Source organism: Desmodus rotundus, chromosome 2 (genome assembly GCF_022682495.2).
Source record: "Desmodus rotundus isolate HL8 chromosome 2, HLdesRot8A.1, whole genome shotgun sequence".
NCBI classification, from domain to species: Eukaryota; Metazoa; Chordata; class Mammalia; order Chiroptera; family Phyllostomidae; genus Desmodus; species Desmodus rotundus.
Window position 1 is genome coordinate 73,475,720 of NC_071388.1, and position 19,602 is coordinate 73,495,321.

Consider the following 19,602-nt stretch of genomic DNA (forward strand, 5'->3'; position numbering starts at 1 on the left):
GAAACATCCAGAAAACTAGAAAGAAGAATGAACATTTGAACAAATAAATAAAATCCTGTTGCACAAGATCCATTTCATTTTGTTCTTCCTGAACTGAACATTTTTGAGGAGTTAGTATGTCACATAAACAGGAATAAAGTTCAGGTTTGAACTTGAAGTCAGATAATTAAGGTACTTCTCGTTACATAGTATCGAGTAATGCAGCACCTATGCTATTTTGTTTCAGCCTTACATCAGTTTAGTCACATTTCATTTTGTGCTGAAGCGCTTAGAACTAAAATGTGTAGTCAGTATTGTTACCACTCAGTATGTGAGATTTTAACCAAGATATATCTTTTAGAGATACAACATGTCTTAATTATACATTTGAAATACTTCTTAGAAACATGATGCCCAGTTTACAGTCATCCAGCTAGTGGGGATGCTTCGGGGGATAGCATCTGGCATGAAGTACCTCTCGGATATGGGCTATGTTCACCGAGACCTCGCTGCTCGGAACATCTTAATCAACAGCAATTTGGTGTGTAAAGTTTCTGATTTTGGACTGTCACGTGTTCTAGAAGATGACCCAGAAGCTGCTTATACAACAAGAGTGAGTAACTTTTTCTCCCATTCTTTGTTTTCGAACGTGTATTATGTTGACATAAATATATAGAAAACATGCCCCACAATGCTTTGTCATTGACATCTTCCACCAAAAGAAATTTATCCTTTAATGTTAAAATATTGTTAGTAAGATGGGAAAATGAATGACCTTTGTTTATGAGGACAGTGATGATTTTAATTCTGACAGCCCATGCATTGATTTAATGCTTCCCTGAAAAGGGCATCAAGGTTCTCACATGCCCGACATCTTGGTATTTTTATATTTACCACTTTTCCATCATGGTTGAGGCATCTGTAAGTAGACTGTGTAAATTCTCAGTACTGCCATCCAACTATATATAGTTTTAAATAATTTTAAATTGATATTTACATAAGTAACATGTGTTAATATTATAAAAATTTCAAAACAAAGTAACAAAAAAGAGAAAAGTCATTCATAATTGTGCCACCTGCAAAGAACATTTATAACTTTGTGAGTCAGTTCTTCAGATTTCTCCTACACGCCTGTTCTTACACACACACACTTGTCTCCGTAACCAGAATGGGGTTGTTCCCAATACCCACCTTCCTCCTCAGTGACCTGCTTCTTAAACATAGTGCACTGTCAATAAATAATCATTATGTTTTTATGTTTCGTAGTTTGATATGTTCTATTTTCTAGTTGTACCATTTTTAACCAAACCTTAATGAGTAGACAAATTGTTATTATACCTAAGTTTAAATATTGTATACAAATATGTATATAATTCATCTGCATTGATAATTATGAATCTGATAGTTTACCAAGAATATTTTCTTAAAAGTACATTTTCTGTGTCAGAGTCTGTGCTATTTTAAAAGAATATATAGCTATACTCCTAGTAGAACTTGATTTTATCATTTTTTTAGTATTATTAGGTATGAGCAATTGTATTTAACTGTTTTAATTTGTGTCCTTTTGATTCAAAATGAATTTGATTATTTCATCATAAATTTACTCGCAGATTTCTTTAAAATACTATTTCTTTAAGTAATTTCTCTTTATGGCAGTATATTTTAAAGCTAAAATATAATCATCATTAATGATACTACCCAAGGTTAGCCAGCTTTAATATTTTAATTTCACATTTCCAAAATATTTTTAAACATTTTCATATGTAAATATTTACTAATTATGCACATACTTACAAAAATTTTATATATATACTGATATATAAAGTGATTTTCTCTCATCAATATATCCAGTATTTTCATATATAAAATTAATGTTGTTTTGTAATCTCCCTTTTAACATAAAATATAGAAAATCCCTGATAACAAAGATTCTTTTTAAAATACTAAATAGTGTATTGTATTCCATTTTTTTCATGTACATAATTTATTTATCCAATCCACTATTAACTGGGAAGAATTTCCAAGTGTTCATATTATTAACAATACTATGATACTTTTTGATATACAATTCATATCTGTCCATAATTATCTTCTCAAGATAAATATTCAGAATTAAAAATACTGAGTGTGTAACGCTGTGAGAATTTTAATATGTGAATCACTCAACTGTTTTTCATATAGTTTGTTATTGGGTTTCACTCCTAGTAGCAAAATATAATATAAAGAAGACTGTTCCTCCTTACTCTCACTAGCCAAAAGAATGCGCAGTTTCCTTTAAAAGCCAACTTCTGCTATTTTCTTCTTATTTAATTCTAAAAGTTTATTCCTGATTTAAAAACACACACACACAATTCATTTTTCCCTGAAATCACCAATCTTGAAAACTCCATGAACAACCACCAAGAGTGCCCTGTAGCGTAACCATCACACCCCGAGAAAGCTCATTGTGCTGGACTGAGCTCCACCTGTAAATACAGCGACAGTGATAGGTCCACAGAGATACGGAGGAGCACAGCATTCTGTAGAGGTCCCTGGATGTGCTGAGTTAGGGGCTGGGACACTCCTGAAGGCTTTGGACATTACACTACTGTTTGCATTTCCCATTTTCAAGTAGACTTTATAGTGGATTCGCTTTGTTCATGAACCGAAGTATTTTTTCAATGTGTCCTACATAAAAATGTTCTCAGAAAAACAGTTCATTAGGTTCACAGTAAGTGAAACAAAAGACAACTTTATATCCAGCAGCTAGTTGAATTAATTTAGAACAGTGAGTGTGACTGAACAGCTCTGAAAACTTGATGGAATTGCAAAACAAGGGTAAATATATTGATTGTGCTGTTTAGTATTCTTTCTCAGCTCTCTAGGAAAATGAGTCAACATTCTGCAGAAAAGCATCATCTTTTGTGACTACATTATCATCCCAGAAGACAATATAGGCAACATATGATAATATATTTATTGTCTCCAAGAATGTTTTGTATTTTTACTCACTGCTAGTCTCTATTCTAAAGATTTCCTTCATAAGTTCTGCTATTATATGACTGCTTAACATACTCCATAAAAATATTATTCTTCCCAGCATTATCTGTGTTGTTACATCAATCACTTTACCCAAAAAGATGTCCAGTTTTAATAAAAAGTATTTGATTTAAAAAAGGCCTTTATTTGAAATATTCAATTTCTGGTAATTAAGCCAGGCTCTAATCCTATGCCACATCCTATTTTTAAAGGAGAGCACAGTTCTCGATACTAATCTCAATTTCTTATATACTCGAAGGAGCACTTCCTGTTAGAGGAACTTGAAAGACACATAAAAACCTAGATCATCTGCTTCCTGAAGAATGTCGGGTTAACTCTCACGGCTTCATTTACACTTACTGTTGCTTTCTCAGCACCAACTAGAGAAAAGGTGTTACTGTGTCAAAATTCCTCTTTAGCATCTGTGAAGTCAAAGTACAACAAGCTTTTTGCATTTATGTTTCATTTTTGGATGATTCTTAAAAACCGCATGAACCAAATGGGCTCATTCACTACCAGTGAATAACTATATAGAGTTCTTCAGTATTCACCCTTTTATTTTCTTGAAACTCCTCAAAATACCCACGGGGGCCCTAGATTATAGTTTGCATCTGCACTTCTAGAATAATGTTGATACTTTAGTCTTCCATTGCAAGTCTTGTTTGATATAATAACACTTTGGTATAATAATTTTATAATTTCCTATAAAATATGAGGTATGGTTATAAAGTAATAGGACTGCTATTTAGTTTTTTAAACCAGCACACTGAAACAGTTCAATGAGTATTGCTACCCTAAGTTGTCTTTAAGAAACTTGCAGGAACAGTACTATAACACAAAATGTTTTGTGAATTCCTCTTTTGAAATTATCTTCAAAACTGGTTCTGAATGATACTATCATTCAGAATTCTTCAAGTATATAACAAGCTTGACTGAGATAAAAAAAAACACTGTTGTATAGTAAAGTCTGGTTTTTGTTTTAACCAGACCAGATTTGTCAAGTGTAGACATCCACACGTTATTTATTTGATTTAGTGTGCTGTGATTATTCCAAAACAACAAGGTCACCAGTAAAAGTGTGCCAGGGGCATTCTTTTTGGATAAAAACGTTCTGGTTAATCTGTTTCACCAGTCACATCACTTTAGTCACACTTAATACATTTCACCGAGTGTCACTCCAATTAAGAAATTAACATTTGGTGCCCGAGTGCATTAAACTGTTCTCTTTGCTCCTCAGAAATGCGTGGCCTGTGTGTGTTATAGGTCATTAAGTTGACCCTGATTCCTGGGGACCCTACGAATAAGTGACATTCAATGTCCTGTCCTCAACAGCCCAGTTCAGTTTCTGTGGAATCACGCCTATGACTTCTTTTATGGAGTCAGTTCATCTCTTATTTGCACCTCCTCTTTTCCCGCTTCCTTCTATTATCCCCAGCATCATTGTCTTTCTTGAAGAAGCCAGCCTTCTGATGATGTTCTGTCACTTTTGCCTCCAGTGATATTTCAGGCTTAATTTGCTCTCAGACGCACTTGCTTTTTGGTTTTAGGTAGAGTGTAATAGCACTAAAGGACTATTAGAGGCATTTGACTCAATGCCATTGAATAAATGTATGGTGTCTGCTGCTCTCACTTTTAAACATTTCTGTAATATGCAGGCAGGGTAGAACAATGACACATAAATTATATAAATTAATTCTATATTTAAAAATTCTTAAACTGGAGGGATCATCTGAAGTATTGAGAAAATGCTTAGCCTTAAACCTTAATAATTTATTCAATACCAGGTTTTTCCAATGTTGCTTCTTGTGTATGACAAGTTTTCCTTCCTCATGTCTTCAATAAGACACTAAAAAATGGGGTCAGTTAAGATGATAATATACACTTTTTTGTGTTTTCTCTTTTTCATGAAGGTATTGGATAAGAAGTCAAAATTACTCACTTCTAATCATTCTTCTTTACTTCTCACTATTGAGTTATGCAGAAATTCCAAACATTGGCAATTTCCCTTATATGATATTATTTTGCATCCTGTAACTTTTGTAAAATTCCACTGCAGTTTCACAAGATATTGAGAGTGAGAGAGTCCATAATCTTTTAGTTAGTATGATTATGAAAATAGTTCAATCTTGGGGGCTCCCTAAATGCTGTTGGGGACACCCAGAAATGCTCGCATGACACCATGGGAACTGCTGGTGTGAATACTTTATCTGAAATAAAAACACCTTAACAATCAAATAAATATTTTAGTAGTAATTAAATGATATAGACTCTGACCTATGATATAGTATTATGTGATATCCAACTTCGAAGAAAAGCTTTGGAGCATAAGTGTAGCTGCATACTAAATGTTTCAAATCATCTTGGGAGGCCCAGGACTTTATTTGGGATGGATATGATTGGAGCATTTAGCTCTGTAAATTTAAACCATCAAAGAATTTTTGTTGTTGAGAAAACCAGGCAAACAAAAAATAAATTCTCTCTCTTTGGGTTCCCATTATGTGAATTTCAACGAATAGCTATGGCAGGTGTCATATATTTTACACTGAACTACTAATTTACTTGATTTCATTCCAGCAGAACCATGGCATTAATGGTGAGAATTCTTTGCTATTGAATAATTTTTTCCATCTTTCCCCTTATGACATTTCATTCTAAACAGGTTAGCATTTTATGCATGTATGAGTGCCTCTCTGCATATGAACATCCTTAAATTCGTATGTTGAAATAGATGGAATCTAAAATGCTAACATGATAGTACTCAATATATTGTTTTACACTATTCTGGAGAAAAATAAGAGAAAATGTAGACTTTTATCTGACTTATGTGTTATGTTGTATAAAGCCAATTCAATTCTCAATCCCCCAAATTCATTTTAGGGGCATAATTACCACATAAACTGATTTAGGGAATTTGAGAAAACCAAATGATTTATTCTTGATTTTTTTCTTCATTATTAGATATTTTATTTTTATTTTTTTCTGAAGATGCATGTGCAGTGATTATCAATCATGTTTTTATATGGGATTGTTCTGCCTTTTGTCACATTCCCGTAGAGCCCTTAACATCTATTTAATTTTTAAAAGATAAAGAAAGCAGAAAGTTATCACAGGCATTATGTGTTAGTTATAGGGGGAAAAACATTATTTTACATTATAATTTATTTGATATTTTTAGCTCTGTGATTCTACCAAGTTGATGCCTGAAATATTGAGGTACAGCTTTGTCTTATCTAATTTCATTTGCAAGATTTAAAATTTTAAAAAAATGTGGCCAAGGTAAGTGGTTAAATACTCCTGTTCAGAATAACTCTATTCCAAGAACACAAATAATAGAACATATGAGCCTTTTCCTGTAGCAGCTCAAGGACTAAAAACTATGCATACCAAAAAGCGGTGTAATACAAAAAGACTATTATTTTGTTAAGTAATATATGTCATGCGTCACTTAGACATGAATAAAAAAAACAGTAAGTAAATATCTAATCAGTGACCATCATATACTAATGTATTTTAAGCTTTGAAACAAAGTGTCTACTGTGAATTTATTTCCTACTTTCTTAGGATTAGTATAATATGCCCTATGTAGCTTTACAAAGTAAAACCACATATTCAAAAATCAAAAAACTTTAGAAGATATAGTAATCTCAGTTATTAATGTTGCATCAAAATTTCCTGAGAGTTGTAGTACTTTTCGTTTCAGAGATCAGTAGCAGGAACATTAAATAATCTATCCAGATTTATATGGGGGGAAATCACAACTGCAGTTTTGGAGCGGAATACAAGAGTGAGGAGGTTGTGTGTAAATACATTACACACAGCCTCTTGCAGGAACTACTTTCTCTAAAAGGCAACATTTGTTCACTCACCATGTATTTGAGTGACTACAATATACAAGACACTGTTTCTTTGGTTAATTACTAGAGTAAATCTAATACTTCTATTTCATTATTTTTATTACAAGTATATAGTAGTCCTGCTATATTTTTAAGTATATTTTATTGATTATGCTATTACAGTTGCCCCAGTTTTTCTCCCCTTTATTCCCCTCCTCCCTGGCCCTTCTCACCAGCATTCCTCCCCCCCCCCCCGTTAGTTCATGTCCATGGGTCATACATATGTTCTTTGGCTTCTCCACTTCCTACACTATTCTTAACCTCCCCCCTGTCTATTTTGTGCCTACCTATTATTCTCATTCCCCATATCTTTCCCCCCAATTCTTCCCCTCTCCCTCCCCACTGATTACCCTCCATGTGATCTCCATTTATGTGATTCTATTCCTGTTCTGGTTATTTATTTAGTTTTTGTTTCTGTTTTTTTAGGTTCAGTTGTTGTTAGTTGTGAGTTTGTTATCATTTTACTGTTCATAGATTTTGATCTGTTTTTTAGATAAGTCCCTTTAACATTTCATATAATAAGGGCTGTATTGAATAGATCTTTCTGACTTATTTGCTGAAAACATTGCTTCTTTGGAAAATTGTATTCAGAGTGCTAAAGACTCAGACATTCAAATGAATTTATGTAAACTTTTAAAAGAATAAATTAGGAGTTGATTGTATGTAACAACAGTGTTTAACATTTAAAACTGTATTGATATTTGAAAAAGAACTATGCTCATATTGGATATATGTGTAGCCTTGTCCCCAAATTTTTGCATCATTTTTGTTGAAAAAAGACATTATATATCAAATGACCTAATATTATATTTTATTATGAAAGTAACAGAAATGTTATTTGTATTTCATTTCCTAGATAGACATAGTTTTACTGAGAATGCAATGGGAAGAACTTTCCGTGTGTCAAGAAATTCTTAAGCATTTCAAATAATGTTGAAAAATCTCAGAAGTTCAAGGGAGGGGCTTTTGCTACCTGGGAGATCATTTGTCTCTGATCTCCTGTGGCAATCAAACATCTGCTGAAACAATTCTCTCAATGGCTTTTAGATTTGAACTACTGGGGAGCAGAACAGATGCTTCCCCTGAGAGTCTTCTTGGATTGCCCTTCGCCTTGTTGTCTACTGTTGTCTACAATGAGTGAAGTTTAGTCCCCGACAAAGAGATAGATGTTAAATCCTTGGGTCAAATGATTTATCTCTGTAGTTCCACTTCTAACCTGAGAAGCCAATATTGGCCTCCATGTTGAACACTCAATTACTTAGGGTTTACTAAGATAAACTCTCTAAAGTCCTTTGTCACTCTAAGTATGACCTGACAGAGCTCACAGCAGGCAATGTGAGCTGTGGATCAGCACAGCATTTCCTAATTCAGCAAGGAGAGATTTGTATGTATAATTAGAGAAAAAGTAGGGCAAATATGAGATACTATGCCTCAATGTCCAGAGATTTCAGCAATTACATTTTGTTTCTTTAGAAATCAAGACTTGAAGTCCCCAAACCCATAGTAAATGAGCTGACTTCATTTAAGTGCCTGAGAAATCCAGGCTTTTAGCCAACAATCTCATTTGAACTGTCTAAATTCATTAAGCTTAGAGAACCGAATTGCAGGATCTTTTCAGAAACAGATTTACTGTGTGATTCCTACTCTGACTGCTGTTCATGGCCAGAGTGAAGGAGGTTGACTACTTTAACTAATCCTGGACTGCAGTTCAGCAGCTATGTAACGCTTCTGTCCAGAAAATCCCCAGTATCATTACTTGCACCATTTTATTCCTCTCCTTTAACCTTTTTGTTAAAATTCTGTAGAAGTAAATCCATATACGCCAACCAATACACATGCAGTTTAGTTCAAAGCTAGGATCATCTTTAAGATTCCAAAATAATTAAATTGAAAATCATCCTTGATATTCATAAAGGTCTTAGACAGACAATTAAAGGTTGTAAGAGCTAAGGTTTCTAAGTCAGCACATATGTTAGAAATAGATAAGATTTAACATAAAGGCAGGTTTTATGTTTCCCATGACCCTCAGTGTGTGAATGACAAGAAATCTGCAGAGAGGTTAAGAAACTTGGCTAAAATTTAATAGTAGGATCAAAGCTGAGTCCAGAAACCAAGACTCCTGAGTAGTAGTAAACTTTGAAATCTAAATGGAAGGAATGAACATAAATTTTCCTGCACTCCAAATCGGTGAGGTAAAAATTGATGAGATATCAGCACCGAGAGGAACTGGCTCTAAGTCTGACATTGCAAATATGGGGAATAAACATTAACTTCTGATGCTGTTGAGTTTGGATTGGAGATCCCTTTGCAATCAGTTTTTAGATCACATGCACTCCTTATGCTGTGACTCTGCTTCCTTCAGGAAATTGGAGATGTCTCCAATACATGAATATCTGAGAAGCTTACATGTACGTATATAAGTACTTCATTTTAAGATCGTTTTTAAATATTGTAATAAATATTTATAAATAATTTTATAGTGACTGTGCTTTATAATATTCATAACACCTAGTAGTATTTAACCAACAAAAGTATAGATTGCCTACTAATTTGAAGATGTAGCTCATTAACAACAGTTGGATTAGAATGGTTTTCCTGTGGCAAGAAAGAAATATGCCGAATGATGACACCATTTGGACAGTTATTTGAATAGCATCTAAAATTTAAATAAGTCTCCCCTACCCCATATATAAACTGAAAATGAAATTTCTGAACCTGAAAAAAAAACCCATGTAAAGCAATGTGAACTTCAATTTCTTGGGGTGGGTGGTGGGGAAGGAAGATAAATTTTTGTGGTCCAGACAGAAGCAGAAGTACGAATAAATTCTTCAACGGAAAATGACACTTGTATATTCAATTTATCTTATTTTTATAATCTCAATTCTATAGTTGTTCAGCTTGAAGACAGAGAACCTTATTATGAAGTATATCTAAATTAAAATGCATGGACCTCGGCTTCTTTTTCACCGTATTTCATAACCAAATCGGGCCCCTTTAACTCAGTGGTCCTTATGCCAATGATATTTATGTTTTTGGAGTGGTATATAATGTTTCATCTTGGAGTAAACACTCATTTCTTAGTAAAATCTCTGGTTATCGATGCCTTTATCTGATAAAGTAATCATTGCTTAATTTTTAAGTTTCGTTAGCAATAAGAAGTTATCCCTTTTTTTAAAAAAAGTTATGAATGAAAAAACAAAGGAAAAATTAAGTAAAACATTAAGAAATAGAGGGAAGAATCTCAAAGGGATGCTGTTATATTTACCAAAACCCAAGTATTAGAAGATTAGCTCAGATGAACTTGTCTATTACTTTTCTAGATTAATACTAGAATAAAAATATCTATTGAAAGTATGCAAATTATGAGGGGGAAAAAGAAAAAGGTTAATTCTACTTAATCTACATAAAAGCCCAGGTAAATTCTGGACTACATTTTTCTTTTTTTAAAAGATTTTATGTATTTATTTTTAGAGAGGGGAAGGGAGGGAGAGAGAGAGGGAGAGAAACATCTCCCACGATGGAAGATACACAGAACAGGTTAGTAGCTGCGTCCTGCTAATGGCAGTGCTCTAGGTACATTCATGAGGAAAGAGAGTTGTCTTCATTTCTTTGTTTTTCTTTTATATTTTATTTATTTATTTATTTATGGAGAGAGGGGAAGGGAAGTAGAAAGGGAGACAAACACCAATGTGTGGTTGCCTCTCACATACCCCTTACTGGGGACTTGGCCTGTAAACTAGGCAGGTGCCCTGACTGGGAACTGAACCGGTGAACCTTTGATTCACAGGCTGGTACTCAATCCACTGAGCCACACCAGCCAGGGATGGACTTCACTTGAATCATTTTCTATTGCATATCAAAGCTCGTCCCACATTATGTAAAGCAGTAGTTCTCAAGAAGGGACGATTTTGCTCTCCAGAGGATATTTGGCATTTCCTGGAGCCTTTGGGTGTCACAATTGAGAGGATGCTAATGTAATTTACTGGGTAGAGGCCAAAGATGCCACCGAACATGCTAACGTACACAAGCAGTTCCCACAGCAAAGAATTTAGTCAAATGTTAACAGGGCTACTGTAGAAAGACCTCCTTTAAAGTTATCTAACATATATAAGGAATATATAAAGAATGGGAATGGGGATCAATTGTCCCTCTCAGGTACTTCATAATTTCCCCTGTTTGTCCTGAACTGCAAGTCGCATGGGACAATATGGAATACATTGCTATTTGTAAAACATGGAACAGTCTAATCATCTGCCAACAGGCCTCTTAGAATGCTGACTTTTGGGGTGTCACAAACATAACACGACAAACAGTACACCTTTCACTCATGTTAAAGTTTGGTTCCATTTGCTGTTGATCTGACACTTGAAATTTATAGTTCTCTACCGCTGCCAATGCTATAAATTTTAAACATGGTCACTTTATTTTTGATGTTTTGATTTTATTTTACTTTATTTAAATGGCATTGGAGTAAACTCATTAATAGACATATCTATAAATGTCATATATTTTCAGTCAGCATAGGTCTTACTACATAATTCTTTTTAATTTTTTAAATTTTACTTAGCTTTCTCCTACAATGGAATGGAGCAATATCTATGTGCATAGATGAAGAATATTGATTAAACCTCTGGTGGTTGCAAGGTGGTAAAATACCTATAATATTAATATTGAGACATTTGATGTAAGATGCATATTGTTTATGAAGGCAAATAAAAATCTCTGTAACATTCTGCAAATTCTCAAATACTTAATCCATATGATACTCAGTGAGGTATTTTCATGATTTTATAGATGCTTTTAAAAATTGATCTTCGGTGATCCTTTTATTTACTACCCTTATGGGACTAACGGTGTTACTAAATAGTAGGATGAGGGGAAAGAAGACATCATAAAATAATATGATTTTCTAAAGTTGTTATTATGCTGTATGTTACCTTATTCTTATTTAATATTTATATACATTCTGAAAAACTAGATTCAATGTATTTTTCTAAAAATAAAGTGTACATTTAAAAATGCTAAAAAATTATCAACTAAATCAGTAAAATCTACTATTCTAGATCCATAACATAATCATATTCTGCCTCAGCCAAACTACATACTCCTCAAGAAAACAAGGCTTTGAAAACGATCAAACTAAAACGTGAGACTCCTGTTTTAAACTGTGGGAAAGCAGAAAGGAAGGGGGAAAGGCAGTCAGTTACTCCTGTGGACTTCCTAGCCAAGTAGGGCAATTAATCAGTAGATGGATCACAGAACATGGAGTAACCAACTTGGCTGCAAGGTTCCCAAATATTCTACCAATGGGTTCATATGACCAAGATGTTCAACTAAGAATTTTGCTAGTTACAAAAAGCAGACTGGGAGAAAGCCTTCTAAAAAAACAGCAGAATTTGGAAAAAGGGAACTCAAGTCAAACTAATGAGCATTGTGGAGTGCCTACTCCGCACATTTGCCAAGATAATCACTAAAAAAGACAAGTGCCCTCTGCAGATAGTGAGCACTGGCTCGTGTGGCTTGATGCTAATCATGTTCAGCTTTATAAGCTGTTCAGCTTCCATAGCCTTATGATTTCAAATTATAGTTTGGCCACACTGATTTTAATTACAACAATGGATAGGATATGAGCTACTACTTGAATTCTTTTTACTATTGTTGAATATAGAGAATTTGAAACTGCAGTGCTGAATTAAAGGGTTTATGACAGCATATTTGTCACAACATATTCACCCTTCCTCAAACTCTATAATGATTTACTCTGTTGAAATCTCTCCCACAGCTTGATTTCAAATTAAATGTGTACAATGATGGTTTACATTTCTCTCATTTAAAGCAGAAATGACTTTACATTACATTTTTTCCAATCATAGGAAAATAAAAAATGTTAAAATATTCTTCTTAGTTTGATTTCTTTTTAGCAACAATAGTAACAAGTGATAAATTTGAATAGTGCTTTGAAGTTGACAATAAGCTGTCCCTTGTATCCGCATTTAATAAGCTATTTACACCAATAGTAAAGGTGTGTTAAGCGATAAAAGAGAATTAGGAAGAAAGCAAACATTTATTGAATACTTTATTAAAAATAGATATTTTAGTAGTTTCTTTATGTATATCATAAATCAGTGGCCAATGACAAAAATTCCCAAGTTATAATGAATATAATATTCCATCATCTTTATTCTCCTCCTGATCCCTCAGTGGCTGATGGCACCATTTACCGGGCGGCCGGCCGGGGGGGTATGAGGCTCTGGAATCTGTGATTATCACATCAATGTCAGAGAAAAACTGGTCAGTCTACACTATGTAGAAGCAGATGAAAATCTTCTAATAAGAAAGCTGAATGTTCCAGAGTTAAAATTCTGTGTTTTAAAGCTCATTATCTAGGGGCTTCACCATCAAAATTAAGCAAAACTAAACAATACTTTTTCATTTACACTTTCTTCTAAATAAAGGGTTCAAAATAGTCCCAGGCGTTTATTTAAAATGAGTTGTGTGAGTGTCATATGGGAAAATATTGATTAAGAGTTTTCTATTTTATTAATATAAACATTTTAACTTTTAAGTACATGGACTCACTAACCAGTGACACAGAACGGAGCTCAGCCCTAAGAAAAACAACTAGTACACTAAAAGGTAGATCAATGGAAACTGGTAGAAAAGTTAAGGAAACGTACAACTTTGCTAACTGGTTTAATTGTTAAGCTCACTGAAGGCCATTTACTTACTCTTCATGTGTTTGGAATAACATGTTCAGAGTAAAATGAAAACAAATCAAATTTTCTTACTTCTTCACATTTTTCCACAAGGACAGCATTTCAAGCTTTGATATAGTTAGGGGCCGGAGAAAAACTTACATAAAAACCCAAATGTCAAACGGGAGGCCATAATCTGCACATCCACGTTTAGCAAATATTGTAGTGAGAGCCTGTTGTCAGTTCACAGGTGACTTCTGTGCAGTGTGGCCAACATACTTTCCCAAAGTAGCGTGGGGAGCTGAAAGCAACAATATTTTGTTAAGAATTAGTGCAAAGTTAAAGATAGTGTAAGAGTTATCTGATCAGCCAGTGAATTAAAGAAATTGCTATATGGAAAAGTTTGAATTTGTTACTCTAACAATTGTGTCTGTGAGTGTGTGTTTGTCAGGCACATATTAGCACAAAAGCAGAATTAAAAATATAAATGTTTTTATTAAATAATTCTTCACACGTTTTCCAAAATACGTTTCCTATGCGTTTAGGTTTTAAGATTTTGATAAGATTTATACAGTCAAATAAATAGACAGCACTTGATTGGAAAGTCATTCTGGAAATAATTTGCTCGGATCTGTAACCATGGGCGACATCAGAGAAGACCCTGCGAGGGTCGCAGTGGGTGGGAGGGGACTGTGCTGAGCACAGCTCTCACTGAGAGATGGGCTTGGGCATGGCAGCCGAGGTCTCTCCAACAGCTTGGGCACCTCCATCCAGAGCACAGGTGAAAAGAGCATATTCTCCCTCCCAGCTTAAATGTAGTTTTGGCCATGTCCTTCCTTTTAAAAAAGCCACTACTTAGTATTTTGCTGTTTAAAGAAACTTCATCAAAATATGCTCCATGTTCTCCTCCCTGAAAAATGGTGATGAATCACTTAAGATGAAACAACCCCGGCAGGTTCCATTTTAATCCTGGTTGAAGTCGAGCACAGAAAGTGGTCTTCTAGAGCATGTTTGTCATCAGGCTATTGTTTTCTCAATGTTTATACTTTAATTTCAACTAGACATCTTGGTAAGGTGACATAGAACTGCGCCTTGTACTTGCTAAACAGATACAACGTTTTCAGCATGGAAAAGATTTCCTTCATTTTTTTTGTGTGTGTGTGTGCCAATTTATGTTGCAGAGATAAAGACAGTTAGCTGAGATTTTAAAATATTATCTTCTCTTTGCACCACAAATACAGTTTTGTTTGACTTCTGTTAATTCTCAGAATTCCTTAAGGGAGAAAAATTATGCCCAGTGATTCTATTTGGCATATAGAATAGATTTTTTGGTTAACTCTTACATGTATAAGTCTATTTTTCATCAAACTTAAGAGGTATTATTTGAAATCTGGAATCCTTAAATCCCAATCTTGGTCTAGGCAGGTGCAAATAAGTTAACATCGGTGGGGGGTTTTAAATGTTATTATTTTTAAGTTTGAATATATTGGCAGAGAAAAGGGCAATATGAGGCTTGACAACAGATCCTCTACCTTTAAATATGAAAAGGGACCTTTTAAGTTTTTGTTGAAAATGCACGCTGGAGAGAAGAGAGTGAATGAGTGAGTGGGAGTGAGAAAGACGAGAGAGATGGGGAACTCATGTCCTCTCACCTACAAGCCTCAGCACTTTCTCGCCTGTTTCTGGTTCTAGACCGTCATCACTCTAGCACATGCTGAGCACTACAGTGTCTCGCACTGACGCCCAAGGATTCCTTCATCTGGCTCCCATCTCCTCAAGTGTGATTTATGTTACTTCACCAGTATATATTGTCGACTACTTTTAGGCTGGCCGCTTCTCAAGAAGGCTGCGGTCAGGCCCCTTCTCTGGGCTCGCGTGTCTACAGTTTCATGCATTTTTCAAAACCTAGTGTAAGCCCTACCTCTTTCAAAGCTCTTCCAGCAGTTCTCCTCTCTGAACAGCTCACTTGTGTAAAACCATCAGGAGGTGTCAAGTTTTCTGAGGTAGCGAAAATCACCAATAACATTCTCCTCTACGGGATAAAACTCAGTATACTTGTGATTAAATTCTGATTCTATCTTTTCTCATCCTCTCTCGTTGTATTCCTCTGCATAATCTGTGTTTTTATGCCAGAAATTGTTTGCAGAAAATATATTTTCCTACTCTGTGCTTTGATTTATGCCATTTCCCTCAGAATGTGGGAGTAGTAACCTAAGGTTTCTGGAGGCTTTATCATGTACCAAGGACTTTGTTAAAGATTTTCCTAAAATTTGTCATTTAGCTTCACAACAAAGGTATAAATCAGTACTATTACTTTTCCAAATAACAGATGAGGAAATTCAGACATAATGAGGTAAAATTACTTACCCTCTAAGTTTCCCATCCATTTCTCAGAAGCAATATATTTCCCCCCTTGATCACTTCAGAACCAGCAAGTGACAGGAGGTGCAATGTCAACGGAGCGCACTTGATGAATATGGCTTAAAGTTTTGATGATATAAATTCTTTGGAACACCCATTTTTTTCATGTTGTATCAAGTATTGATACATCTTTTAAAGTTCAGTTTGTGTGTGACCCTCTCTGTCCCTCTAGTGATGTTTGGGGCTCAGTACTCCGCAGCACTACCGTCTCCCCTGCTGCCTTCCTGCTTGCATTGAGGTCTGTGGCCAGCATGATCAGCAGCACCTGGAGCTTCTTAGCAATGCAGACCCTGCCTACACTCTGGAACTAGTGAATCAGAATTTCCACTTTAGTGAGAGCACACGAGAAACTACTCATATGCACTGTAGAGTTTGAGAAGCAAAGTTTTTTTTTTTCTGATAAGATATTCTTTTTTGCATTTACAGCAATTGCTTATTATTCCTGTTTTCCTGATATTTTCCAAATAGAGAGCCAGTATGTTATTTATATTTGTCTCACCCAGAGTGACTAGCATAATACTTCCCATATGGTTGCTACTCGGCACATCTTTATTAAATGTATTTATTAAACTGAGAGCAAATTCCATGGGAGTCATACATTTATATATTCTATAACTCATAGAACCAATATCCTTCTCCAGAAAGTTCTGGGAATGTAGTTACCCTATCTGTCTAGTTTATATTGTGCCTACCTAGTATATAAAATGTACTTCAGATGAAGTGAGACACTGAATAAATTAATTAAGATATTGGTTAATGTATTAAAGAGAGTTTTGCTAAAGTATAACTTTATTTTGAATTTATTTAGTTAATAAATACCTATAAGTGTCAAGAAGTGGTTTAACTTCTTTCCAAATATTAGCAGATTCACATTATGAACCAAGATTGTATGGTAGAGCATAAATCTAGTTAAATCAATAAAGATTGATTTAAATGAGATTCCTCATTCTATTCTAATATGTGGTATTGCACATCGACTTCAAGTTGCGTTGTTACAGATGACTAATATACCACAGTTAATACAAAATGTCAGTATTTAAGGAATTTTTAATTTTTCTTTATCATTTTAAAATTCTTTTAAATCAATTGGAAGTAAATATTGCAGTAAACGGTTGCCACTCCTGCTTGGTATTCAAATAGAATATCAATATACATCGACAAAAACCCACATTCCATTTCAGAAGAGAAATACCTTGACAAATCAGACAGATTTAAGATTATAATAATATAATATGATTAACAGATTGATCATGAACGTCCATGTGACTTTATATTCAAAGGGAGGAAAGATTCCAATCCGGTGGACATCACCAGAAGCTATAGCCTACCGCAAGTTCACATCAGCCAGCGATGTATGGAGTTATGGGATTGTGCTCTGGGAGGTGATGTCCTATGGAGAGAGACCGTACTGGGAGATGTCCAATCAGGATGTAAGTATTTGTAGTCTATGAGTTAGGGATTCCGACTAACAAGCTGTGCAAGGAAGTGGAGCATTAGGAAACCAGGTGGCTCCCACTGAAATAGGAAACTTAAAAAATGAAATTGTTTCCAAATCTTGCAAGAATATTAATTGAGCTGCTCTTATGGCTTTATAGTTTTCCTTCAAGTAGGGGTTTAGAATTGAGATTAAAATGATGTTTCTATTAAAATGTAATGAAATAAGTGACTTACAAGGTAACCATTATATATCAGGGAGTGTTAGAAATATTTTTGCTAATAGCACCCTTTGTAGATTTAATCCATGCATCTATGCTGACATTTTATTGACTTAAAGATAGATTTCACAAATCAGACAAAACAACCGATTTGTATCATGTTGTTTCTCATACTGTGTTAATGTTGCACATGAATTTAGTTTTATAAATTAAAGTCTCTGGATGGAAATAATAATCTTTAACTATTATAACTGTGATATGATTTTTCAAAAGGAGTTTTGTTTTTATAAGTCATGTTTTGCTAATGCTTAGAAAAAGGATGCACTTGGCATATGGGATCAGCACTCAGAGATTTCTCTTTATGCTTAGCCAGAAACTGTAAGTGTGACCTCAAAGCACGTAAGAAGGAAAGCTGAGATGCTTTTAGTCATTTCCTACTCACCACAGATAAAATTGCTTTTAATGTTTTGGGATATAAAAACCTTCTTGTACTTCTTCAAACAAGCTGCTTTTTATAACAGTAATGGGAAAATCAGACTCTCTTTTTCACATCTCTATTTTCAAAATTTTCTTTGTGTGGTAGGACCCCAAAATGCAGTCTCTGGACCAGCAGCTTTAGCAGATCCTTGGAATTTGTACTAATGCATGTTCTCAGACCTCACCCCAGAGTGATGTAATCAGGGGTTAGTCATCAATAGATTAATAAGTTCTTGAGATGATCCTTTTTGAAAGATTGTATTTACCTAATTTTAGAGAGGGGAGAGGGAGGGAGAAAGAGACAGAGAGAAACATCCGTGTGGGAGAAGCATCAGTCAGTTGCCTCTTGCATGCAACATTTCTCTCTGCAGGATGGCACCCAACCAATTGAGCCACACCAGTCTGGGCTCCAGACAATTCAGATACAGAGCAAAGCTTAAAATCACTGCTTTATGTGATTTAAAAGTACTAATAAAGTTATAGTTACTTAATTGTGCAACACATGAGCTTTAACCAAAGGACCCTACTATGATTTGAAAGGTACCATTTGAACTGTGGTATAAATAAAATCTGTAAACTGTTTTTTTCTGCATTTATTCATATATATTTCCCATAGAAAGTTGTATTACCAAATAAATTTTTTCTTTATAATTAACTGTCTTTTCTGTCACAGAACATTTTCTTAAAAGTTTTCATCTGAAAAGTATCTTTACAAATTCTTCTAAATTTATTTTCTCTCTCTTGATCTTCCGTTATATACATTTTTGGGCATTAATAATATGTATTTGACAAGCTGTTATTTTTAAGCCATTTAAAACAACAAATTTCTATTTATGTTTAAAATATTCATATAAGTGTGCTCTGTCCATGAAGAAGTAAAAGAAGTCCCACCTTTTAAGTCCTCAGACACTTTGCTTCTTGCACAGGTAATTAAAGCTGTGGATGAGGGCTATCGCCTGCCACCCCCCATGGACTGCCCAGCTGCACTGTATCAACTGATGCTGGACTGCTGGCAGAAAGACAGAAACAACAGGCCCAAGTTTGAGCAGATTGTCAGCATTCTGGACAAGCTTATCCGGAACCCGGGCAGTCTGAAGATCATCACCAGTGCGGCCGCAAGGTGACACCTTAGAGTTTGCATCCTGCACTCACTCTGAAAGGAGTGCATTTCCTATCTCCAAGTTGTTAAGCTTTTTCTCCCACTTCCCCAACTGCATTCTTTGAAACTTATGTTCCTCAAGATTGAAGAGACATATGTTTTTGTCTCCTTTTAAATCTTTCAGGAGGAAATCTCATGCTATTTAATGATAATGATGAAATTGTGTTATTTTTAACTTTTATCTTCACTAGAAGTGAGTCTACCTTCAGACTTATTTAAGTCTTTGGAAAATAGGGACCCAGGACACATAACTTCTTTTCACTGTCAACTATATAAACATAAAAGAGAAAAAAAAGAAACAAAGA

The 19,602-nt window shown here is 34.6% G+C and overlaps 1 protein-coding gene across 2 annotated transcripts in view; it reads left to right on the forward strand.

Annotated features, from left to right (window-relative positions):
* EPHA3 (EPH receptor A3) overlaps nt 1–19,602 on the forward strand; it is a 343,281-nt gene that overhangs the window by 301,853 nt on the left and 21,826 nt on the right. For both annotated transcript variants that reach the window (XM_024558191.4, XM_045193569.3), the window contains exons 13-15: nt 383–592; nt 17,287–17,436; nt 19,065–19,258. In XM_024558191.4, the coding sequence (XP_024413959.1) occupies nt 383–592; nt 17,287–17,436; nt 19,065–19,258 (554 nt within the window). The remainder of the gene's footprint in view (nt 1–382; nt 593–17,286; nt 17,437–19,064; nt 19,259–19,602) is intronic.